The sequence below is a fragment of the Phyllopteryx taeniolatus genome, chromosome 14 (genome assembly GCF_024500385.1).
Source record: "Phyllopteryx taeniolatus isolate TA_2022b chromosome 14, UOR_Ptae_1.2, whole genome shotgun sequence".
In the NCBI taxonomy this organism is placed as follows: Eukaryota; Metazoa; Chordata; class Actinopteri; order Syngnathiformes; family Syngnathidae; genus Phyllopteryx; species Phyllopteryx taeniolatus.
Window position 1 is genome coordinate 20,329,603 of NC_084515.1, and position 25,303 is coordinate 20,354,905.

At 46.5% G+C, this 25,303-nt stretch overlaps 2 protein-coding genes across 3 annotated transcripts in view; both read left to right on the forward strand.

The window, feature by feature from the left end:
• The window catches only part of LOC133488445 (metabotropic glycine receptor-like), a 36,473-nt gene extending 19,876 nt beyond the window's left edge, over positions 1 to 16,597 (forward strand). The window contains 11 exon segments of the mRNA XM_061796284.1: positions 971 to 1,182; positions 1,930 to 1,998; positions 4,978 to 5,087; positions 5,652 to 5,890; positions 7,581 to 7,719; positions 8,935 to 9,040; positions 10,403 to 10,549; positions 11,384 to 11,627; positions 12,165 to 12,560; positions 12,563 to 12,720; positions 12,804 to 16,597. Coding sequence (XP_061652268.1) covers positions 971 to 1,182; positions 1,930 to 1,998; positions 4,978 to 5,087; positions 5,652 to 5,890; positions 7,581 to 7,719; positions 8,935 to 9,040; positions 10,403 to 10,549; positions 11,384 to 11,627; positions 12,165 to 12,560; positions 12,563 to 12,720; positions 12,804 to 13,742 — 2,759 coding nt within the window. The 3' untranslated portion in view covers positions 13,743 to 16,597.
• LOC133488448 (annexin A13-like) lies at positions 13,914 to 24,568 on the forward strand. Of its 2 annotated transcripts, none has more exons than XM_061796292.1 (12): positions 13,914 to 14,250; positions 17,925 to 18,121; positions 19,230 to 19,305; positions 19,579 to 19,673; positions 19,753 to 19,923; positions 20,719 to 20,752; positions 20,959 to 21,038; positions 21,246 to 21,314; positions 22,623 to 22,724; positions 22,819 to 22,894; positions 23,044 to 23,156; positions 23,552 to 24,568. In XM_061796292.1, the coding sequence occupies exons 1-12, from the start codon at positions 14,088 to 14,090 to the stop codon at positions 23,669 to 23,671; spliced, it is 1,296 nt and encodes a 431-aa protein (XP_061652276.1). In that variant the 5' UTR covers positions 13,914 to 14,087; the 3' UTR covers positions 23,672 to 24,568. The 2 variants fall into 2 exon arrangements, with proteins under 2 accessions (XP_061652276.1, XP_061652277.1); XM_061796293.1 differs by lacking the exon at positions 13,914 to 14,250 and adding an exon at positions 17,149 to 17,290.
• Positions 24,569 to 25,303: the final 735 nt, after the last annotated feature.

Below are 25,303 nucleotides of genomic sequence, written 5' to 3' on the forward strand. Positions count from 1 at the left end.
GAAATGATCCGGGAGCTTCCCGCGACCCCGAACGGGGTATAAGCAAGCGGACTTTATTCTAATGCAGCATGATATGAGCCCAGAGGTCCTCAGGCTACTGTGAAGAGACACTCTATTAAGGTCCTGGAAACTGTTGTACACACCTGAAGTGCAGAGACACAATACTGGTGCGGGAAACGATTTTTGCATTGTTCCCTAGCAACAGGCCAGGAGGACGAGAGGACGCGAGAGATGATCACGTGCGAATGATGCCGCATGTGAAATCGAATGACACACAAGAACAGAAGAAATGTGCTCAAGAACCTCGCGTGTTGCTCAAATAGTCAGCCACTTTGTTTCAACAAATGCATACATATATTTGAAATATACAGTACTGTATACCCTGCAGTGTGAATTCACCACGGAAAAGGTCAAAAGTACTGAAGTTGAAAGTTTGCTCCCACAAACTAGGAAAAGTACATTAGTGCTGCAGATGGTCAGTGAAGAAATTGGAGGATTTATGTCCGAGCAAATAAGGCTAACTCCTAATCTGGCCTCAACAGACGTGTTGCCGAAGGAATCGGTTTCATTTGTTTTCGAATGGATTACATTAGAAGTAAGTCTAGTAACCCCCAGAACACTTTCAGATATGCTGCAAACGCAATCCGGGTGAACAGACTTGACGAATCCATTCGGAACGCAGTGTCACAACGCTTTCGTCTCTTCTCGCTCATCGTTCCCTAATCTCCCTAATTAAAGCTTTTATTTTGGTCGTTATAATTGCGGTGACATTCGGATTTATTGCACTGTTGACTGCTACTCGTGAAACGTATCAATTCAAGCTAATCCACTCGTTCCGAGTGTCACTGCAAACGCAAATGACTCTACTCGGACAAATAAATCAAAAGGAGCGTGGAGAAATCCTCGAAGGGCGTCCACGAGCTTCGCCATCAATATCTTAGCGTCTGACCGAGGCGTCTTGCGTCGCCAGCTACGGAGCGGGGCTCTCGCAGAGACGAAGTTTCCGACGCGGCCGGCAAGTGCCTCCCTTGCCGGGCGGGCTGCCCCTACTGCAGAGACGACACGCCCTGCGTGGCCCGGGAGGACGGCGGCCTGCGGCTGGCTGCCGCCTCCTTCCAAGGTCTGTGCGTGCTGCTGGACTTGGCCGGCATGGTGGCGCTCTACCACTTCAGGAGAAGTAAGGTAAGCGGATCAATCACATGCCCGCTGTCAAGACTCCTTCAACTGTACTGCGTAGCCGCAAGGGCCGACCGGTGCCAACAGACCTACCAATAATGACTTACAAATACCTCGATACTGTACACGTCTACCTAGAACCCACCGACCTACTTTTGTTTTTTCAAACACATACTTAGCTTTCTACCTACCTATTTACATATACGTATGTACAAATACTCAACCGTCTTTACCGACCTACTGACCTACCGTCCGTTCCACACATACGCACTGTACATCGGTTGCACATAATTAAGAAAGGGTCCACTGATGTAATTTACCCACATTCCAATCATGTGCAACCGATGTACATGTTCAAATTAAGTAAACGTAAAGGACTCTGTTTTTCAGTGCACATACTACTCGGTATACCCTTCCCACCTACCTACGACAACCACATACTTTATCTACCTGCCTATATCTGCCGCTGACTACGACTTACTTATCCCCAAATCTACTTGCCGACATACCTCCCCCTTCCCACCAATGCACCTAGCATGAATCTAGCAGTTTCCAGACACCAACTTTCCAGTCACGAGTCTCCCAACCCACCGACTTAAACCCATCTACTTATCTAACTACTCAGCACCTACCGACCTACAAAGCCACCCAAGTTACCCGACCTTCATCCGGAATGTACTTTATATCATACTGTGCAATAACTATTAGAACTATTGCTCCTGACGAGCCAACTCTGTCTTTCCTCACGTTCAGAGTATCCGCACATCTGGATTCATTCTGCTGGAGGCAATCTTGTTTGGGGCTTTGCTGCTCTACTTCCCTGTAAGTAGATGTCATTTCCAGTCGGCTATTGCGATTTATTTTCATTATTTGCCCAAAGTTCGACTGTTTGCGTGGGTTTGTACGTGCGTATGGCGTCTCACTGTTTTTACACTGACAGTGTGAAACTGCTGCCACGACATCCATCCCTCCATTTTCTACCGCTTATCCGAGGTCGGGTCGCGGGGGCAGTAGCTTTAGCAGGGGCGCCCAGACTTCCCTCTCCCCAGCCACTTCATCCAGCTCTTCCGGTGGGATCCCGAGGCCGAAGGACGTAGTCTCTCCGGCGTGTCCCGGGTCATCCCCGGGGTCTCCTCCCGGTGGGACGTGCCCGGAACACCTCACCGGGGAGGCGACTTCATGAAACAACAGTGCAAAAAATGGGCTTACAAGCAAGAAATAATGATTGTATGCTAAACTTACTCATAATCTTTTAAGGGGAAAACGCATGAAGCAAGTGCTCGGTTACTACTCTGCACTGCCCGGTAAGAAGAAATATCTTGGCAGAAAAAGATTTGAGATATTCGATTTTTTTTTGCAGTGTAATGTGCTGCTTGGAAAAGGCGTGTCAGGGAAAACTGTAACCAAGCAACGCAAAGTTGAGGCAAACATGCTGTTTGCCGGACGTATTCGGACGCATGCAGCAATTGATGATGTGATGTCTGTGTTGCGTACTTGGCCTTCACAAGTCAGAATACAGAATACAGAGTTATTGTTGTTGCTGTTGATTTTCCTGCCAGACTCATGTATTGGTCCTTTTCATACTTGCATTGTTTTGAGGAACAATTCTGTTGTCACCTCTTTACAATACTCTACTGGTATTTCACCACCATGATGATAAACATTTAAAGCAGACGCAGTAGTGAGTACTGGGTTTCTTGTCGCATTAACATAGATGTCAGAAGTGATTGCTGGAGAAGATAAACGCTAATCAGAAACATCATCATGCGCTCCACTACGGTGAATGCAAAGGAATTTCCTGTCAAGCCAGTATCCGACGACATGAGAACGTCTCAAGGCGCGAGTTCACATTTAAACCTGCTTTGTTGCGTCGGAAGCTCGCAAACCGATGGAGGGAATCTGCACACACAGTAACATAGATCTGAGGGAAACTGGGGATTGTCGCCCTTCAAATACCTCCCGAAGTACAAGTATTGCATATTGCCTATTGGATTGGAGACGGATTGGACTTTGCATCCATCCGTTCTGTTCCCCACTTGCATAAAAGATACCAGAAATAGCTTCCCCCAAATCTGCTTCCACTCTCGTGTGTGCCCACTCGCAGGGTGTCTTCCTTTCTGTGCTTTTTTGTCTACACTTCCTGATGCCATTTAAGTATGCCTCTACCTTTCTTTGCCCACGTTCTCCTTTCAAGCATTTCCCTTTTCATCTCACCTTGACGTTTGCCACCAGATACCGGCTTGACAGTACGAGAAAATACCCTTTGTTTCTCGTCTGCTGCCGTCACAAGCGTCCTCAGCCGAGAGCGGTGCAGCTGCTCCCTTCTGGTGCTCAATGCATTTTTAAAAAGTCCCATCAAGTTGGAGCGCCGCTTGTTTTAAAAATACGGCACATCTGCTGATTAATTGATGCGGGAGGCACGGTTGGTCGGCTGCAAACCGAAGAGGGCCCCCGTTCCCTCTGGGTGCTATGAAAATGTGTCTTTTTATTGCGCCGTCCCCTGTGACTTAGTGGATGGAGGTATCGCTGCGGAAAGGGCGCGACACGCTTTCTGTTTCGAGTCGACAGAATGAAAGCTGGCCAACGAGTGCGTTTAAAGAGGCTGTAAAGATTCATACTTTGTAGGCATCAGGCGTAGAGCGGTCTCGTCGTGCCTGCTATTTGCAGAGAGGATTTATTGTCGAGGGGGATGGGGGGATGGGGCGTCGTCTGGCGAGAAGGACGGCAGCTGTGAAGACAGACAGAGAAAGCGCAAAAGATGCAAATGCAAACCACAGACTAGCATGAGGCCCCCGCTCACAAAGAGGATGCGCAGAAAGCACAAAAACGGACTTGGACTCTTTGGGACTGGTGTTTCTTTTGTTCCCTGTGGGGCTCAGTCTGTTATATTTTCCTGCTGCTGTGCCTGAGTGTGTTTTGTTTTTCAGTTTCCTGGGCGTTAATGTTAATCAGCGAGGTTTGTGGGCGCAGCCGTGGCTGGAGGGACTTGTGGCATTATTCCTTTGCGTACCACCGTGGTTTTGTTTCTTCCTGGTCATTTGTCCGGAGTCTTTTTTTTATTTAACTTTATTATTAAGTACTTCTGCGATTTCGTTTCGTTCCTGGTGAAGGTTCGATTCAGTGGGGAGATTTAATTTTGTTTTGGCGTCTGCCTTTCCACCGTGGTGCCGTCCACATCCTTAAATTGCTAAATCCTTACATAGTTGTTAACTTCTCAATGTCACCCCTTTTGTCGTCGCTTTTTTTTTTTTTTTTAACGTTAGTTTGTTACGTTATACGTGGTCCTTCAGTAATGAAATTCTGATTTATTGCTTTGACTACGCGCAATTCCCACCTATGGGCTATTTAGAGTCTTCAATCAACCTACCACGCATGTTTTTGGGATGTGGGAGGAAACCGGAGCGCCGGGAGAAAAGCCACGCTGGCACGGGGAGAACATGCAAACTCCACACGGGGCCTGGATTTGAACTCCGGTCCTGAGAACTGCGAAGCAGCTATGCTAACTAGTCGTCCAACGTGCCGGCGCCATGGCAACGCCTCTAAAGAAAAATGATTTTGCCAAGCACGACACCAGCATCCAAAGCAGTGCTCATAAAATTCTGAGAACGACGTTCCCATCCCATTTCTTGTATTTATTAAACCTAAAATCCATGTATTGATTGCAAATGTGTTCCTCAGTCAATAAAAAAATGAACATTTCCATCTCTGGATTTGTATGTGTTGTAGAGCATTGCTTAATTTCTTACACTAATGCGTGTTTTTTCTTCGACGGTGCGGATTGTGTGTTGTACTTCTGTGCAGGTCATGATACTGTATTTCCACCCCAGTGTGTTCCGCTGCATTCTCCTGAGATGGGTTCGCCTGCTGGGTTTCGCCATCATGTACGGCACCGTCGTCCTCAAGCTATACAGGTAAAGTCCCGGAAGCTCTTCTCGTCTTATTTCCGATGACGCGACATTTGCCGGCCCCGCACCGAAGCAGCACGTTTACATTTCCGTTCGCATCGTGTTGAGCTTCTGCTGGCAGACGAAGTCTCTCCTCAGACACAGACTTTATTTCTGCGCGAGCGTTTCTAAGAAAGGAGCGAGAGGTCGGCCCGGTCGGCCAATGTACCAATTTGACAATCTCCCGAGCTGGCAGACCTCTTGCAAGCTGCTCCCAATGCCTTTGAATATCTGTCTATCTGCTGCGCTTGACGAGCTTATCTCCGACTCCGATCTCTTCATTTTGGCCGGGGTGTCGTTGCATAGATGTATGAACATCATGTGGATCAGCGAAGATGACAAAATAAATCAAGAAAACACCGGCTGAGCCCCATGTGAAATTTCCAATGAGCAAAATCCTTATTAATCAAAAAGCAATTTGAATTCCTCCTTTAACAAGTAATCCCTATTTGTTGTTTCAACACAAAACACGAATTCAAGAGAACATCCATAGAAATGTCACTGCCGCCGTGTCCTCTCGCTCCCACGCAGAGTGTTAAAGGTGTTCTTGTCACGTACGGCGCAAAGGGCGTCCTACGTGACCAGCTGGCGGGTCCTGAGGATGCTGACCATAATCCTGTCGGTGGTGTTGTGGTTTCTGGTGGCCTGGACGTCCGCGGTGTGCCAGAACCCCGAGCCGAGTCGGGCCTTAATCGCAGCCGGCCTCTCGTCGGAGGGGCTGCAGTTTAGTATGTGCCTGCTGGACCGCTGGGACTACATGATGGCTCTCGGTGAGTGAGTTCAAAATGTGTGTGGAGAAGCAATCGCGAGGTCGGAGGTCGCTTCAACCTCTTGTTTACTGCGGAGAATATGTTCCAGACCTCAACGCAGAGGCCACACAATGAATGGATGTATCGGTTTACCCCGCCTCACGCACGCTTTGAACACATTTAAACATATTAAAACAGACTTAAACCCATTTAAAAAACACATTTTAAATAGTTGTTAATGTATTATTGTATCATAGAATGTGTCGAAAATACTGTGCATATTAGTGTCTGTGCCTTTAAGAGGCGGGGCCTGGTGGCATTGAGTGTAACGTCCATGAGTCTGCGTGTGAGTTTTCGGGCATGAGCTGTGGCCAACAGCGGCTCCTGAGGGAGCGTACCCATTGTGTTTGTGTTTTCCTGTTCACCTGCCGTTCAAGAAATGTGCTGAAAAGCATATTCGCGACTGTGGCTCTCCTTTCCCTCGATATGTATCTTTACTAAATGCGAGGACACGAAGGATGAACCGTACGCCCTACGATTGACTGGCAAGCGGTCCAAACTACACCCGCCACTCGCTCAATGCCGGCCGCGACGGGCTCCGGCTCCATCGAGGACAAGTCGGATGGAAACACCAACTAAGTCTCGTTTTATATTTCCAAGTCGACGTCGTGTTCCTCCAAAAAAGCATGGCCTGTGCAAAAATGTCAGATCATCCTGCTAACTCGAATACATGTCTCACTTGCGCTAATTTACGGTATCGGAGAGGAAAGAGAAGAGAAGAGCGAAGCCCTGCAGATGGAAAGGAAGAAGCTGTCGGAATCTCACACCCCGGCTGCCTCGGACTGGAACGACTGGCGTGAAATAAAAACAATCTCACCGTAATTCGCATGCGCATAGTGTGCGCCGGGCAGGAAATGAGGGCAGCTGCGAGTTGCTATGACAACCAGTCAGCACGCACTCATGGGTCGAGGCTATAAACAGGAAGCCCCCCTGCAAAGCTCGTTCGCAAAATGTCCCACCCGGAAAATGACCTCAACGATTTTTGCCTCTGTTGTCATGTTGCCGACAAGGGAACACTCATGCGTCTAAAAAGAAATCTTTTGTTTGCAACTTGCAAAGCAACAACAATTTGTTGTGCTTGGCATCCGACAAAAGGAGCTCCCGAGGCATCCTGAGACAAAGTAGCATACAATTTATGGATTTATGGAGACCTGATCTATTCCTCACTATTAATAGACCCGAAGCACTGAAAAATACTTTTTTGTTGGCACAGTTAATAGTGCCGTTTGTCTTCTGTAAAGCGTAAATCAAGACCTTATAACCTGCGCTGTGGCTGTTTTCATTCACTTTGGCAGATGACTCGATATGTAGTTTGAATGCAGGAACTACAAACGAGGAGCTTTCAAATCTACATTCTATCTCGTGCTCAAATCGAGCTGAATAAAATCCAGTTTGCAAGTTGCTGTGCTCGCGAGCTTTCTGCCGGTACCCCGGCCTCTTCCCACGTTCCGGGAACACGCAATTTCGATGAATCGAAGACTTGAAATTGCCCATACGTATTGCGTTATACGTATGTGCCCTGTGATTGGCTGGCAACCTGTCCAAAGTCAGCGAGAACAAAATATATTTGTCAAGCAACTGAATTCATTTGCACAATACAGTCAACATAGCGCAAGCGTTCCAATTCCCTGAAATCGATTTTGCTTCGCAGCGGAGTTGCTGTTCCTGCTCTGGGGCGTCTACCTGTGCTACGCCGTCCGAACAATTCACTCCGCCTTCCACGAGCCGCGCTACATGACGGTGGCCATCTACAATGAGCTCCTGCTATCGGCCGTCTTCCACCTCATCAGGTGAGTGCGGAAAACTGTCACGAAACCACACCAGACACCCTTAGAAGAAGGACAATACATTGCGAAAGAATCTGACCGTACAGTCAAACGGCAGCGTTCGAAACACAATCCGTTCCAACAAGCTGGTCGACCTCAGATTTGTTCAGCGCCAGTCGGCGAGTAACTGACTCGTGCTGGCAGCTAGGTTTTGCAGTCTGGACTTCGCCATCTCTTCAGTACGGTGGACGTTTTGAGACATCCTCAGGTGTCAGAATCAGGTTTCACATATGAAATGAAAAACCTCTGTAGAGTTTTCTACCATTACAGAGTCAGGAACATCAGCTTCAAAGTCGTCAGGTGTCAGGACACCATCGGACTTCGGGCAACACGGTTTTGGACCGTGGACCGCGTTGTTCGCAGGTGACATTGTGATCTGCAGTCAAAGCCAGATAGAATATACTGTATGTGCGTAAATGGCTCTTTCAATCGTTTCATTGAACAAAAGGTCAGAAAATACAGTAAACACGAGCGCATTCTTGCCAACCTGCCGGCGGCCTCAACTAAAGCCGGGAAAGAGCCGACCATCTGGATGTTCTCACTCAGCGGGCCAGGCCCGCCTTTTAAATTCACATCACGGAAACTGCAGACGCTTCAAAATATGTGTAGAAATGCAGTACTCGGTCGCTACTTGACGGATTTCATCCATTTTGGGGGTGGTCTGCATCGTAACCTCGGCGATAAACGACAATCACGGGGATATGCTCGGTCTGGATCCGAGGGAACCACAACTTGTGTCTGTTTATTTCAAAGTGCAATTCAATCCAAATAACCTGAAAATAATAAGTGCAATACAACCCAAATGATTTAATATACACATATGCTGTATACAGTACATACATGTAAAAGTAAATACTAAAACTGCTACTACTATTACTGATGAAAATCTTAATTTACAGTCATAGTGTGTAGTTAACGTAAATCTACATATTAGATACACTTCAATACCATAATATGTAATAATAATCGCTGAAAACAAACGTAGTCAAACCGCTGCCTAAACCTTAACCTTTCCTTTGAACCCCGAATAAAAAAATGAACAGTACGTAAGCTCCGAAAGCATCCCGTACAGACGGAGAAACACGGCGTGCGCCGTTGTTGGAATTCTCCGACTCTTTCCACTTTCAACTTCGACAGCGCGGTTGAACCGAATCTTTGCGTTGCGTTGCGCTGCTGCAGGTTCTCCGTGGCGCCGGGCCTTCACCCTGACTGGATGCTGATGCTGATCTTCGCTCACACTCATCTCACCGTCACCGTGACCGTGGGAGTTCTTCTTGTTCCAAAGGTATCGCTCCATTATCTGAACTTCATCAGCCCCTGTCCACCACCTCCGCTTCGGCGGATTGTTCCAAGCTCGAAGGAAGAGTTTGGCTCATTATTGCACATGAATCATCTCAAGTTCCCTGCCCAAGTGTAATGACTTTTCCAATCAATCGCAACAGTTCGCGCATCGGCTTGAGCTCATGCGACAGGAGCGATCTGAAAGATCCGCTCACAAAAGTATAGAGAAGCACATTTGCAGCCTGTGCCGTAAACCTATTCAGACAGCGTTAGTCATTATTGTAATTTCGCTAAGCACTCCCGTGGGCGTCTCTCTACGCAATCTCTTATGTCTGACGGAAAACATTTAATCGTCCCCGCTGTGTGATGAAAGCAGAACCCCGTCGACGTTCCCGCTTCTTTCATTCGGTCTTAATTAGGCTCCTCAGACGTCGGAGTCAGTCGAGTACGCCGGGATAACGATGCGCAACGGGAGGGAGGGTGTTGCGCTCGCGCGGCCTCGCTTTCTCAGTCTGGCCTAAATATTGCAAATAGTGGGCCTGCCTTTGTTGTGGCTTTCACTGCTCAAGCAAAACAAAATCGTCCTTTTAGGTCATTTCTGAAGTTCCCGCCGTATGAATAATAGAATTTCAAAGCTTTCGTCACCATCGCCACATATTTGGATATCACTAAGAGAGTAATAGACATCTCCTATTCCAAGTCTCTCCTATTTGACTTCATATTGGCAGAAAGATCCCAAGATCAAAAGCAATCTCAATGAGTACAACACTAGTGCTTGTTACTCGATCTGCAACCTTTCCAAAAGAGTCATCTCTTTTTTTCCAAGCTCTGCCAATGACGCCCCTCGATTTCCTCAGCAGTGGCGTCTTCTGTTACTGAAGTCCACGCTCCCGTGCTTACCTAAGGCAGACCACCACCATCACGTGGCACTTACGAAAACCAGCAATACCATAACAATAATGCAATATAGCGGCATACCTCTGTGCCACTTCAGAATCTATATTTATCGAATCACATGGCAAAAACAAAACTGTTGTGCTTCAGTCAGGCCAAAATGTTTCTTTCGCTATTTTCATTTTAATATTCAAATGAATATTGTCTGTGCCCCTTGTCTTCATTCTGCGCTTCCGAATAATTGGCAGAAATGGCTCATTTGTCCAAATTCAGCAAATTCAATTTCAGCTTTGTAATTTCCGAAGATCTATCTCCGTAACGTCTTAATTGCAGGAAATGATCGCTTGCGCAGGGCCGTCTCACCTCAGATTACCTTCTCGGACGATGTACGATTTAAGTACAATAAGTGCTCCTGTGTTTTCTTTTTGGAAGTGTGTGCTTCTAGTTTTGTGGCACTCCCTATCTGTCTTAGTTTCTGTCCAAAGGGACTCAGGCTCGGGACGATGTTGCCACTGAGGTTTATGAGGAGGAGCTGGACATGGGAAGATCTGGTTCTTACCTCAACAACAGCATCACCTCGGCCTGGAGTGAGCACAGCTTGGACCCCGACGATATACGGGTGAGGAAACGCGTCCGCCTGCAGTTGGTTTCGCACACTTTGTCTGCCGCTTCAAAATGCAGAAGAAGGTCACAAGTAAGGGATCTTTGCAGACAATTAATTTAGGACAGTAGGGATTGAACACCGGCGCCTGTGCAATCTAATGTTTTGTATGTTGCCGTGGTGACAGTCTCCATGTGTCCTAGTGTGAGATGCTTCTAAAATGTTCACCTGTAATGTAGATGACCATAAAATTAGAAACTGCTCCCAGTAGGTTGCAGCGTAGTTCTAGAGCAGTGCACAGTATATACACCAGAATACAGTAAATGTAGTCTTTGTCAATTAATAACTCACCAACAAGCTGAATGAAAACAGAACTTAGAATTTTACAGCACTTGTGTTGGATCCCTTTTGCTATGTATCAGCAATGTCGTTGATGCCATTCATTAGTGGAAAAGCAATGTTGGTTCTTCTCGCCGCCGTTCCATTGACGGTCGTACTTTCATTCATTCACCCCTTTTGTACACCGCTTATCCTCTTGAGGTTCACGGGGATGCTCGAGCCCATCCCAGCTGAGTTTTGGGTGAAAGGCGGCAGATGCTCGGTGCACAAAAAGAGACAGATAACCATCACTGAGAGGGAACTGAACCAACTGTCTTCACGGAAGTCAGACAAGTGGACTGAATGCAGTTTTACTCAAACGTTAGCGATCTGAAAAAAAAAAAAAGCAATCATTTGGCATTTTTTACGACATCAAAGATAGTCGTTGCAATAGTAATAGTTCTCCAAAATAAGCATCATTTTATATATGTACAGAAGAATTTGGATTGATCCACATTTCCTTTTCTTATTTAGGATGAGTTGAAAAAGCTCTACGCCCAGCTGGAAGTCTACAAACGCAAGAAGATGCTGGCCAACAACCCTCACCTCCAAAAGAAACGCAATTCCAAAAAGGGCCTCGGCCGTACCCTGATGAAAAGAATCACGGAGATCCCCGAGACCATGCACCTACACCGCCAGTGCAGCCGAGAAGATGGCAGCGAACACGGCAGCGACCGCAGCACTTTGAGGAGAAACCACACGGAGACGAGTCAGCACGGTGAGATCTCGCTGCTCCAACTCTACTGCAGGCTTCTTTACAATCCATCTTAGCTAGGTTTAGCAAAACAATACAATAGGGAAAAGTACACGTGGTAATCGTCAAAAATCATTTCATCCAAGCGAGTACTGGAACGAGTAATCATTTCAAGCTCTATTTTCGGAACTGTTGTCAATCCAGCGCTGCGCGTGGCGCAACTCTGCACGCAGATGGGTTAGACCCGGTTTCGCTAATTTTGCGGACCGGCGTACATCGGCGCATTTTAAAGTCATCACAGCCGAATTCAACGCTGTCCAATGGAAGCGTGTTAAGATATGTCCGCGAACCTCTGTATCCATATGCCCTCAACCATCATTCTTTTCCGCCGCCCGACCCCCATGGCTGCGTGATGGCCAGTGTATGGGATGATTCAAAAACCTACAACTGATCCCCTGAAATGTTTTGCTGCTCCTACATTAACCTATAAATGACATCATAAGTGAGAGCAGGATTTTTCACAAACGTCAAGAATTTGACTTGCTTTCAATCTCCCTTTAGGAAAACCTCGAGAAGATTCACTCAATAACAAAGTCATAAGCTTGCAGAAGTCGCTGAGCTATGATCATGTTTGTGACCGAGATGATGAAACCGGAAGTCAAAGTGGCTCCGCCGCAGGGGACAAAATGACGCCAGTGGGTAACGGCGCAGAGATTTCTCTTCTCGGTTCTCTCATTGGCCGCAAACATTGCAAAAAGCAGCTGGAACCGGCCGCCCCGCCATCCGAGCTGGAACCGGCCCGATCCGCCGAGTCGGTTCCGCTCTTCTGGAAGTCGGCGAGCGTTCACAACTTAACGCACGAAAAGAAACCCGTGCACCTGCGGACCTCCATCATGCAGAAGTCTCTCAGTGTGATCGCCAGCGCCAAGGAGAAGATGCCGGGGCTGGGCAACAAGACGCGAGTGCGGAGGACGCCAGCAAAAAAGGTCTGAAGGGGCAGGAGGGGAGGACGCTATCCGAGGTGGACGAAACTCCTGAACATTATCCCAAAATGATCGTCAGCCAGTCCGTGGAGTATTCCAAGACACCCATGAAGATGGGCATCATGAAGCAGCAGGTACCTTCTAAACGGGTGAGAGGGCACAAATAGTTGGGGCGCTCATATTTTGCATGCCGATTTCTCTTTTTGCTTGATTTTAGGTGAGCGGTAGCCAGCCATCCATTTGTTCTGAAACCGGCAGGAACTTGTACGACGTGTCCGAAGTCGGTCCCTGGGAGATGGAGGAGCCTCAGACGCCATCGGAAGCCAAGACGCAGAAGCACGTGTCCATCGCCCCAGAGCAAACCGACGCAGGGCGAAGAGGAAGTAGCAGCTCTGGCGTCGGAAAATGTAGTCGGTCTCAGCAGAAGCAGAAAAGCGGGCAGTCTCCTTCAAACAGACGACGCTCCAAGGATAGAGGAGGACAACGGGAGGAGAGCAGGGAAACACGGAAATCTCGTGGACCCAGGTCGCCTCTGCCCCTCAAGCCGGATGTGAGCGCCTGGGATTTCGATGTGCAGCCCATGCTCGCCGGGGTCTCAGAGTCCATTTCCCCAGACAGAATCCGCCGTAAAAAGAGCGTCACACCGACGGACGGGAAGCCCAAGGCGCTCCGCTCGGACCACTCCAAGTCCACGGGAAGCCTACTGCAGCCTCCCTCCTCGATGGTCGAGATCTGCCCGTGGGATTACGGCGGCGCGGCCTCGCCCGAGCAGGAGAAGACCTTCAGCAGCCCTTCCGCACGCAAGAAGAAACGGAAAGGCTCCTGCTCATCCAACCATAAAGCGGACAAGGACAAAGGGAGGGAGAAAACCCGGGAACGACGGAGCTCCTCCAGCAAGCCGCCGGCAGAGAGAAGGCGTGTTAGCCAGTCATCCGAGTGCGGCGGGGCGGTCTCTGAGCGGCGTTGCAGCTCCGGCAGAGACCCAGAGGAGGCAGAGGTCAGGAGGGCAGAGATAAACGGCACTTTTGCTCAGACTAAAACCTCCAGCGACAGGAAGAAAGAGCGCTATCACAAAGCTGCAGTCGGCAGCGGTCCAAAAATGGCTGACGTGTGTCCCTGGGACTTTGAGGACCAAGACCCCGCAGAGAGGGCATGATGACCGCTGTCATTATTTCCTATTTGTATTCACAGACTTGCAGCGCACGACCGTGCGAAGCTTCGAATGTTGGCGAAGAACCCAAAGGCGTCAACACCGTTCACGGGGAATGTGGCATTTCCCCGAAGTACGTTCTTCAGCACAAGTGTTTGCGACGTGCTCGAGCAAAACTATTTTGGATGTTGTGCGGTCACCAATAAGTTGCGTCACTGCTTTCCATGCACTTTTCACGCATGTTTCCGTAGCCGTAGCCACATCCAAAGTGGCTGGCGGCGCAGCGGAAGTGCTTTGACAATTGTTTTTGTTTTGTGTTTTTTCTTCAATTAGGACCATCGAATCGTGACAATGCATCAATGCGTATTGGTTATGCTCCCAACTCTTAGTAAACGTTGCACGCTCGACAGAGCGGGACATGAGACTGGAGCCCAGTTGGAGGGACGGGGCAATTTAATAGGAAGGCCGTGGCGCAGTTGCCAATCGGAATATCATCCAGCATTCTCAATTGAAGGTAACGCCACAGGGAGTGAGAGTGAAATGTCTTTTCTTTACTCGCAGCAGCGGCAGCGCACTTCTTTACTACGTAAATGAAAAACAAATCATGGAATATTTTGCTCGACCGCACGCAAACAAAGTTTGTTTAAAAAGTCCTGAGAAAGAATTGAATCCAACAACATTATATGAGTGACGGATTAATGTAAGGCCAATAGGCTACCGCTTTTGACAAACAATTTTGTCAGCGCTTACATTATTTGTGCATTAGGTTTTTGAATGCGATTTGTTCTTATCTCAGACAGTGGCGGTTGTAGACCAATTTTAAAAGGGGGGCGGGGCCAGGGGTTTTGTCAGAGGGGCACACTTAAAACACACGCAAGCACGCTATATTGTCTTAATTGCTTCACTGTATTTATTCATTCATGGCATTTATTAATTGTATGAATTTGTTGTTGTTTTTTTTTAAATTGTATTCAGCACATTCTTTCATTTCATTTCAAAGCGTGAGCAGGGACCAGGGCCACAAATGTTTCCTTTAGCTCAACTGGCAGTTACGCTTATTGCTGACCGAGCCCCACCGATGTCCATGAAAACGAACCAAACATTTGCAAGTTGCCGATTTGCCGAGATCAGACTACAGGATTTGATCCCCGATATTGGCCCGATTAACGATCGCGGGCGATTTCCCGGATTGGACCCGTCATATTTGGTCGGCACGACAAAGCTTCTTGCAGTGTGACATAATCCACGACCAACGATTTGGACCTACGACGCCCAAATGCGAAGTCTAGCGTGTTCGATTTTTGGGCTATCTTCCGTGTAGTATAACATTTTAACGAAAACTCTTCCGACAGCGCACCTCGGTGTCGACCGATAGGATTGCGATTGCGACCGGCGCTTCGCCTCCTGCGCTTGCCGTTGTCAACATACTCGGTTGCCCATTCTCTAACATTTATTCTCGCGCGCGAACCAATGTTGACTGAAGCTTCAGAGCATGATTGGACAGAACACCGGCATGTTTACATACAAATGTTAGCCTTAGCACTAGCTTGCCAGGCTACAGAACATTTTGTTGCCCGCTTGCGAGCCGTGTCGCATTAAAAATACGTGAGCACACCTCAAGCTCTTCTTGAATGGACAGCTGACTCCCGAGCGCCGGTTTTTCCTCGTTTCATTTTTTTATTTTTTTATTTTTTTTTGTCCTTATTGGCCGTTAGGTCAAGCACGGAACAGTTTTACTGTATCACAGTGGACTTTTTAAGCTGCCACATTGCTACTGTTCATCTTTTCCGCAGCCCACATTTCTTTTACTCAAGGGAACGGGAATCGTACTTGCATTGTTTTCATCTCGTTGACACAACAATGAATGCTTCGCCCGATCCTTTTGTTGGACTTCGATGTTTAGGTTTCCCTGAAGAGCTGATGACGCACTGGTCCTAGCGGGAGCTTATTTCAGTCCATTAAATCCTAAAACTGCACACAAAAAAAGCATTATTAGAAAGAAGACCCAACAACTTTATTCATCGCATGACGATGACGGCGTGTGTGTGCTTAGAAGAACACGGCAATAAGAAAATATTGTTGTCCAGTCTTCTTCTACAGTCCGTTGGCACCTTGGAAAAGCCCAATTGCATGCGGCGCATCCGAGTGTATTCGGCTTGACTTTTTGCAAGTGTGGAATTATTCATGTTGTTACGCTATTTGTCTCCTAGTGCACCACGGGAAATGCACACCTTTTGTGCACTTACTATGTTTTATGTATTGATGACATACACAAATATTGCAGACAACTTGCAGTTATAAACGAGCGTGGAACGCATCCGCGACGGTCTGTTTTGCGTTTTTATGTCGTAACTGTGCCCTCTTCTTGAAAACGTCCCGCATCATTTTCTACCCTCCGCTCCGTTATGGTACATTTTGACCAAATTTAGCACTTGTCCTCATTAGGATCGTAGCACGGAGAGAACGTGAAAACACAGCACAAGGGAGAGCCCAGCCAGGATTGCAATCTCAGACGCACATGCTAACCATTCACGATGTGCAAGTACTAAAATACGATGAATACTGGATGACTTCTATCACTTTTTCACATTCCGATTGCACTTTGTTAAGTCTGTTTGCCTACATTTGAATTCTGTACATGGCGTAGTTCTTTTTGAGTCGCTGTGACATCATCAAGAGTCAATCTCGCTAGCCGTCGTCACGCTAAATGATTCACGCGAGAGCCACTTCACCGAACATCCACAAATGAAGAGAATGTGCAAGAGGAGTTATATTTCAAATCAAAGTCGGTGTTTCTATAAAATGTCATTTCATTTCTCACTGCTCATTGACTTTTCGTCGTTTTGAATGTGCAAACTCACTTTTTGTGTGTTTCTGCAACCAAATAACCATTGAATTCTCACTCATGTTTTTCTAAAGCGGGCCTTAAATCCATGTTTTGCTCAGTATTTTCTGCTTGTGATCTGGTTTCACTCCCAAAATGCTTCCAGACTCTTCAAGCACCCACGTGGAAGTATTTCTATGTGACTCTTCATATTGTGTTGCATGTATATACAATGTTCTTAGTTCAGAATGAAATATTTCTATTAAAACTCAGTGTTCACTGATCTGTCTCACTTATGAATTAAAATGAAAATCCATCCATCCGTCCATTTTGGACGCCGCTGATTTTACTTGAATCAGTGCGTCTACTTTTACCAGAATTGGAATTTTTTTTTTTAACTTCTACTTAATTAGCGTATGTGTATACTTTTTCCCACCTCTGATTGTTTCACATGTATGGCCTCCAAGTGTCTTTCAAACAAATATCGACTGTAATTATAACCCACCGACTTCGAGTTGAGTTGACTTTTATGCACGGGTATGACCTTCACTTTCACGTGAACTAAGCTAATTGTTGTTTAGCTCGTTATAAGTTGCACCTGTTGACCTTTCCATCTGGCGTGTGCATTTGCTCCTCGACCAATCAGATCCTTCACATGTCGCTCACCTGTCGAGCTTTCCTTGTTCCAATTCTGAAGCTCCTGTCGCGAATGCTTGCCGTACTTTTGGAGGTATTTCTTCTTTAGCTTTGCGCCGTGATGGTTTTTCCAATGGCAAATAGACTCCTCACAAAAAGTTGAGGCTACTGCGCTTTTGGGGGAAATTTCCGGGTGAACCTAAAACGCGCCAATTTCATTTGGCTTTCTCGAAACATTTGAAAGCACGTGTCCAACTGTTCGACGTTTCGCGCAACTGAACGGCAAATTCAAATAAATTCCAACTGCAAGGTGTCGCCAGTGCATTTGAAGTTCATCCCGAAATTTGTCCTTTTGAGTTTTGACTCCAAAAAGGTCAGGAAGCACAAGTACTCCGCAATGCACAGGAAGATATGAATGATATTCTGCCAGGATATAATCTTAATTCTTCATTTCTAGAGCGAATTCGATGGTTTTCTTTCTTTCTGGGCCCCAAAAATTGCTGCGTCAATTTCCTCCAAAGCAATCTGAGCTCCATTCAAAGTGTTTCCAAATATTTGGAGGCGCTCTGCTGCCCTCTGGTGGAATAATAGAACGAGCCCATGTATTTATGACGCTTGTGACAAAAGCAGCCCAAGTACAGTCGTCATCCGTTATAGCGGCGATCATATTCTGTTTTGTTGCACTTTTTGAAAAATTGGTATTATTATTATTTTGAAATACGCTGTAGTGACGTCAGTCCTGCAGTACCGGACAGGGCAGATCCTCTCTCTGCGGGACCTGGCACTCCCCGGCGTCGTCATCATCATCATCATCATCCTCTTCCTCTTCCTCCTCGGCACAGGAAACCACACACGCCCAACAAACACACGCAACACCTTTCGCCTTGTGTTTTGGGAGTCAACACACAACATGGGCAACGTGCAGGTAGGAAAACTTCGTCTGATGTCAACTCGATCTCGTCGGGGGGCGTTCAGGGGGTCACTTGGGCGTCGTACTTTTCAGCTTTGGTTGCACTTTTTTTTTTTTTTTTTTTTAGTATTTTAATATGAAGGTGCTTATCAAATGTGCTCGACGTCTGCACTTGCACGGAGAAGTGGATTGTATTTTAGTTTTTTGCAGCTACAGTTGCATGGGGTCAGTGTTCTACCTTATTACAGCAACAAACGTGGTTCTATTTAGTGCTGGATCGTCTCTTAAAATGACTTGTTTGCAAAAGATGCACATTTCTTGCAAAGGTGACGCAGAGCAGCCATCATTTGGAATTTGTGAGAAGGGCCAATCAATAACGCTGCATTGAATGGACGGAGAGGAGAGATGGGTGGGTGGGTGGGTGGAGGCGGGCGGGCGCCCCTCCCGGCGATGACTCAGCAGCGCCCGAGCTGCTCCGGTTTCATTCGGGATGAGGATCGCTCACGAGAGGCAGCAACGCTTTTACTCTTCTGTTGTTGACTTGAAGTTCGTACACGGCCCAGTCACAACTTGCTTGAAGTTGAGATGAATAGCAACCCCCCCCCCCCCAAAAAAAAAAAAAAAAAAAAAAAAACCCTCAACCTTTACTAACATGATCATATTCAGTTTTAAGGGATGCTGTCAAACTGAGAGGTGTGTTTTTTTTTTTTTTTTTTTAAATGTGTATTTATGTATTTATTCTTTGAGCTCATGCCAACAATGATGCAGTGCCGTTGTAGACATCTGCACAATACAGTTGACCTGGCATTCTCCAGGTTTGACATGCGGCCATTTATTGAATTTAAAAAAAAAAAAAAGTGTTTTTCAGCGGAATCAACCCATTGGTGGTTTATCCCAGCTTATTCAATTATAATGGGCGTTTTCGCTGGTCTCTCGACTGTATTCGCAATATCTAGAAATGAATCTCTCTCAGTGAGCGTTGTCTTTGCAAATGCGCTCTGTGTTCAGGTCCATGTTAGATGCTATAAAATCTTTTTTTTTTTTTTTTTTTCTTTTCTTCCCAGCTGCCAATAATGAATCCTGTTTTTTCATACAATTTCTCTGGTCCCTTTCTCATTTCTAGCCTACAGTCGTCCCATTTGAGGACTTTGACGTCACAGCTGACATAAAAGCTATTCGACAAGCATGCAAAGGTTTAGGTGAGTATGTGTTGGAATGGGGATCATATAAAACATATTTACAAGTGTTAAAAAAAAAAAAAAAATAGACAACGCCTTTTGAGCTGCGTGCTCGCTCGGGTTTTCTCGGGGTACTCCGGCTTCCTCACGTTCGGTTCATTTGAACGCTCTTCAATGAAAGCAAACATATCTTGCGCTTGGCAAGATCCGCTTCAGATGTTTTCAAAAAAAGTGTCATTTTATTCAAAGTCATTTATAGGCAATATTTTGCACAAACAAATGTCGGCCTTCCAGGTACGGATGAAGAGGCCATTATTCAAATACTGGCCAATCGCTCGTCAGTCCAACGTCTGGAAATCAAGCGGGCTTACTTTGAGAAGTATGACGACGTGAGTGCCCGCACGCCGTCCTCATCCGGCGCCGACAGCGGCGCGTCGTGCAACGGCTGCTCTCGTACTCTTCCTGTAGGAGTTGGACGAGGTCCTGAAAAAGGAGTTGACCGGCAGCTTCGAGAAGGCCGCGACGGCCATGTTGGACCCGCCTCGCGTCTACTTCGCCAAGGAGCTGAGGAAGGCCACGAAGGGGGCGGGCACAGACGAAGCCGTCCTGGTGGAGATCCTGTGCACGGCCACTAATGAGGTCTGTCAAAAATATGCTCCAAGCACTTCTGCATTGCACTAAAGTTGCACAAGTATCCTTTCGGGCTTCTTACAACGTGACGAATCATCTCTTGCAAGCTCACTGAAGTGGGATCCAAATAACTTGCGGTTACAAATCACTCAATAGCAGTAGAAAAGTAGCAAAATAGTATTTTATACCGACTCGTCATATTTCCAGAGGCTAGCATCGTACTTTTTGTTTAAGTCAAATGTCCTTTTTTGTTTAAATGTCAAGCTATTTGTTAGCTCCAGCAAAGAATTTCGACTTCAAAAAGCATTGCATGTATTACTATTTGGGGTTGGGAACAACCAGTTTGATTTTGGTGAAAATGCAGAAACGATTTGTCCTATATAAACATTGCAAGGTCTTAATGACAAATGGAACATACTGTGGGTATATGAGTTTTTTTTTTTTTTTTTTTTTTTTTTTTTTTTTTTTCCTCCTCCCCCCTCCTAAAATTGGACAAGAATATTAACACATTGGAACGAATTTATTTGAAGTGTGACGGTCATCTCAGGCTTTCATGTCACTTAGATGCTTGCGTAAATAGCGTCTGTCCAAGCGCGATTAAATAAGATTTCTTCCCAAGCGAAAGTGCGAATACGCACGATTCGTCATGCGGCGGAAAGAGCCGTAAATGGCACAATCCGAGACTCGTCCTAATTGAAACCAGAAGTTAACAAGTGCTAGTAAAGCTCCCAAAAGATTACAGGACATGGACTTGGACAGCTGGAATGTTTCTGATGAAATCTTCTGTCTCGTTTTCCCCATCAGGACATCGTCGCTTACAAAGAGGCCTACGCCCAGGGTAGGTTCTCTCGTCGGATCAACTGTGCGAACGTTCTTCCGATCAGATGATGAACGCCGCTCAAGAGTGTTGATTTCAAGGCCAAACGTTGGCCGCCTTTGCGTATTCCACACGTCTGTAGTATAACTCTGATGTTGCCATTCGTTTTGGAATGTATTTTACAAGGATAAGTAACTATTTGTTAAGAATCAAGCGTAATGTTGTAGTGCACGGACGGGATCTGGAGGCCGACATCGAGGACGACACGGGCGGAGACGTGAGGAACCTCCTCATCTCACTCCTGCAGGTAGCTGAGCACGTTTTATTCCCCTTCTTCACCGACTCGGGGACAAGCACAGCGTGAGTCACGTCCACGGAGCCGCGCCTTGAATAACGCGTTGCACATGACGACGCCGATCCCACAGACTTTGTGGGAGTGTTTGTCAAATCTACAGCTTTGGCTTTTGCGCTTCTCACTAATTGTCTGGATCTTCATCACGAAACCTGTCCGCAGGCGAGCAGAGACGAGGGCTTCGAGGCCGACGACGGTTTAGCCGAAGAGGACGCCGCGGCTTTGTTCGAGGTACATTTTGGAAACGCGTTAAGAACACTCGGCTTATTTTGAAATCACAAAGCGATTCCACGACAGACGAAGTGTTGCTTTTTGCCGAGGGGGAATTGCACGGTGAGGAATAATGCTCCCGTCGCCGGCCAATTCATTAGGTACGCCGACATTGCCAGCGCTCCACCACAAAGGATCAATAAAGGGGTCATCGAATAAGAAGTAGTAATATTGTATGTTCCGGCACCAGATTCCAGACAAATGTTATCACGATGTACTAAGTATACGGCATATGGCTAAAAATGTTCAAGTAGAAACTTGAAGTTTGAGAACACGAACGGAAACCATCACAAAAAGAACCTAAAAAAGCTAATGTTTGTCAAAATGGCGGTTGCAGTGGGAAAAAAATCATTACAAAGCCAAGGAGAGTAGCCTTACTTTATTTATACTAATAATGGATAAATAAATGTTTTTAGCATCTGAAAGCTAGCACGTTAGTTTGTCAGCCTCCAAACTACTTGTAGCCGCACTGCTCACTAAGGGTCTGATTTACTTACGGTTTGCACGTGCAAAAACGGGCGCAAACTCGATTGCTCAAACAAACGCATGGAAGCTAATGTGCTAACCGGGCGCACCCGAAATTGTCCGCCAAATGCGCAAAATGATCGCAATTCAATTTGTGCGTTTTAGGAAGACTTTAAGCAAATAGACGAATTTAGCACTGGAGGAACTGCAGTGGCGGATTTTATGTCGCTAAATGCATACATATTGTTGTCGGCCTCTTTCCAGTTTTTGAACTCTATTTTACAAAGGATGGGCAGATGCGTGCAGTTGCCACTCACTCGGAGCATGTTTAAACAAACAAAACATGACTTTTATACGGTTTCCGGTTACCTCAAAAATGATCAGAGCGATACATTCCTTAGTTTGCCTCTTCCACTAACACTTCCAATTCCATCACTTCATTTTGTGCTTGCAGCGCTCCCCCAAAATGTTCATGGTGAAAACCATCAGTTACCTCAAGCGCAAAACCTTTTTCCCCAATATGGTGGTCTCCCACCACTTTTGCACCTGTTGCCAGCAACGTGTGCAGTCTGGCAGAATTTAGCGCCGGCTATTTGGACCGGAAGAAAAGATGGCAATCTACGTAGATGATGTGTTTGGGATCTCCGTAAATGTGGGATCTCGGGGCCCGATTGTACCTGCTCTCACTCCCACTGCCCCCAAATGAACCCGGAAGTGCTGCTTTTGCTCGAACCCCGAGCACTACGGGCCAAAGTCTCTTAATGAGCTCCAGATTTCCTGCTGTCGTCTGTTTGTAACCACCAGGCAGGAGAAGGCATGTTTGGCACGGACGAGTCGACCTTCAGCTACGTCCTCACACACAGGAACTACGTGCAGCTTCAGGCCACTTTTAAGGCTTACGAGGCGGTAAGAAGCGCACAAACACGCATTCCGGACCGGGACCTGACTTGATCTTAATACCGATTCAGTCGAGTCTCACATTTTTGTCTTTCGATTCAAGCTATCGGGGACGGATATTTTGGACACGATTGACTCGGAGGCCACAGGAACTCTGAAGGACTGTTATGTCACTCTAGGTATGCAAGTACTAAAGCTGCGGTGAATATACTGCAAGTCATTTTCAAGACCAGACCTAGGGCTGAAAGCACAATCGCATTTTCAAAACTGAGCACTTTATGTCTGTTAATTAATACGACAACGGTGATACTGATGTCTCCTTATCCAGTTCGGTGTGCCAAGAACCCTCAGCTGTACTTCGCCCGGCGCCTTAATGCCGCTATGAAGGGACTCGGCACCGATGAGGACACACTCATCCGCATGATCGTGGGTCGCTCGGAGGTGCGTCTACAACATTGCGTCAACGTTGCACTGCGATTACAATATGAGTACGTTTATGATGCAGGTTTGCAGCGTCGCTTTATTAACACGACTGAATAATCCCAAGGAGCCAATATGCTCAGCATCAGCAGAAGTCGTTTTGTTGAAAAGCCAGTAGAATTATCAGTGGAGCCTCAAAGGTTGAATTATTCCGCGAGGCTGGTGGAAATCCCAATTTACATTGACATCCCTTGGAAAATGGATCTTTTCCAGAATGTAACATCTGGCCATCATCCTCAAAAAAAAAACCTTCGGAAAAACTAAACGGACAACGTTTTTTTTAGGTCGCGTGTACAAATTGCGGTCGTGCGGCTCGCCGCTTTGCTTACGATGCTGACGACGCCTTTGTCCACCAGATTGACCTTGAGACGGTGAAGGACGTGTACCTGGAAAAGTACGACGTCACCTTAAAAGAGGCCCTGGATGCCGAGTGTGCCGGAGACTTCAAGCGTCTCCTCCTGGAGATCTTGCACTGAACGACTTTTCTTCTTCCTTCTGGCCTTATTTAACAATGTCATGCACCCGCCTCTCGCTTTCACTCCCGCACACTTGCCATCGCCATCGTCCTCGCTTTCACATTTCACTCTCGTGTGTCTTTGCAGCACGGACCAAAAAACGCACTCTGCCGTGTAATGGGTCTCGGACATTATTGCATTCAGTGGAAAGTTTCGTACTGCCGTCATTCTATATACATGCATTAAGTAGCTTTTGGCAACTTGAATAAATATTTACACGAACCGTACATGTATTAGTAAGTACCAAAGTACAGTCAATACATCTGCCATCCAGCATATGCGTCAGTTCCGTTTGTCTCGCCATCTGTGTGGAAGCCATTTTATTTTTGCTGCAGTACAAATGAATTGCAATTTGCCTCAAAGATTGTCTCTCATTGGTCAGCAAACGATTGACGGCCGCAGCGCTCGACACGGACGCCGGAATGATCACGTCCCATACCTGGCCGATTTGAATCCCGTACGACAGTAACTCCGCTCGAACTGCCAAACGGTGCACAGTGTGTCGTTTAAGACGCCTGGCATCTTTTTAATCACAGTTGACAAATTTCAATTTCCTGACCTCATTTCACTATATTGGACGTTAACAATTTTCCACACGGTTGCTGAGCTTCACGTCGAATGCCGAACAACCGAGGAGAAGTCGTGCTTTCGGGACAGTGCCGCGACAACTCTGAGCGAGACGTGAACGTCTACGTTTGCAATTGTATCTTATTTAAATCGAAAATGATTGTGGCTGCTCTAATGGACCGTTGCATTGGCACACATTTAATTCACTCCCTGGTCGATAGAAAGTATGTTGGTGTATTCTGTTGCAGCAAAATGTGGAATATATGAAGAAAATAAAAACGAATAACTAAATATTAAGTTGTTTTCTTTACACCCTCTAGTATTGACACTGTTGAAATGGATTACGCGTTTCCTTTTTATGAGAGTGCGGAATATGAAATGAAAGCAGAAATTCGCGCATTTAAAACCCAAACCTGCAGGGTTGGAAAGTCCAAAGGAATAAATCATTCTTATGTCAGTCTGCCTCTCACTTTGAACACAATCTCGGTGGCGGTCCGTCATTTCATTGCAGCTATGACACCGTCATCAATTAGATGTCAGTGCTTTTGGAATTAAAAATGGCAACTATCAGAATGACGACCAGATGGACAAGTTAGTTGCACGTGGACTTCTTGACTTGGTATTTGCAGCACAGCCTCTCCTACTTTATCATGCAATGTTCCTTTGTTACTTACACAGAAGAAACAGCGGCGTGCATACATTGGTATTCATTCCTTTAGCTTTAAAATAACATTTCCAAAAACGTGCTAAGCAAAAGACTGCAAGGGTTTGGTTTTTAAAAGCTGCGATGGTGTGGAAAAATATTGGACCCGTTCTCAAAACCCCAAAAAAAACCAAACATCTGAATGAATCTCCAGACTTTCGGGACAATATTCTATGGACTGAAGAGACGAACATTTGCAACTCATTGCCATTGCCAGTTCTAGAAAACGCTTGATTGCAGTTGTTGCTGAGGGTGGCCCAACCAGTTCTTAGGTTTAGGGGGCCCATTACTTTGTCATACAATGAAATGGTCAGCCATCGTTG

What these genes read in the sequence shown, in the direction of transcription:
- LOC133488448 (XM_061796292.1), top strand. Translation starts at nt 14,088, where the DNA reads ATGCATCAATGCGTATTGGTTATGCTCCCAACTCTTAGTAAACGTTGC. An exon ending in ACAACATGGGCAACGTGCAG is followed by an intron (nt 18,122 to 19,229) that starts GTAGGAAAACTT and finishes TCTCATTTCTAG; the next exon opens with CCTACAGTCGTCCCATTTGA. An exon ending in GGACTGTTATGTCACTCTAG is followed by an intron (nt 22,895 to 23,043) that starts GTATGCAAGTAC and finishes CTCCTTATCCAG; the next exon opens with TTCGGTGTGCCAAGAACCCT.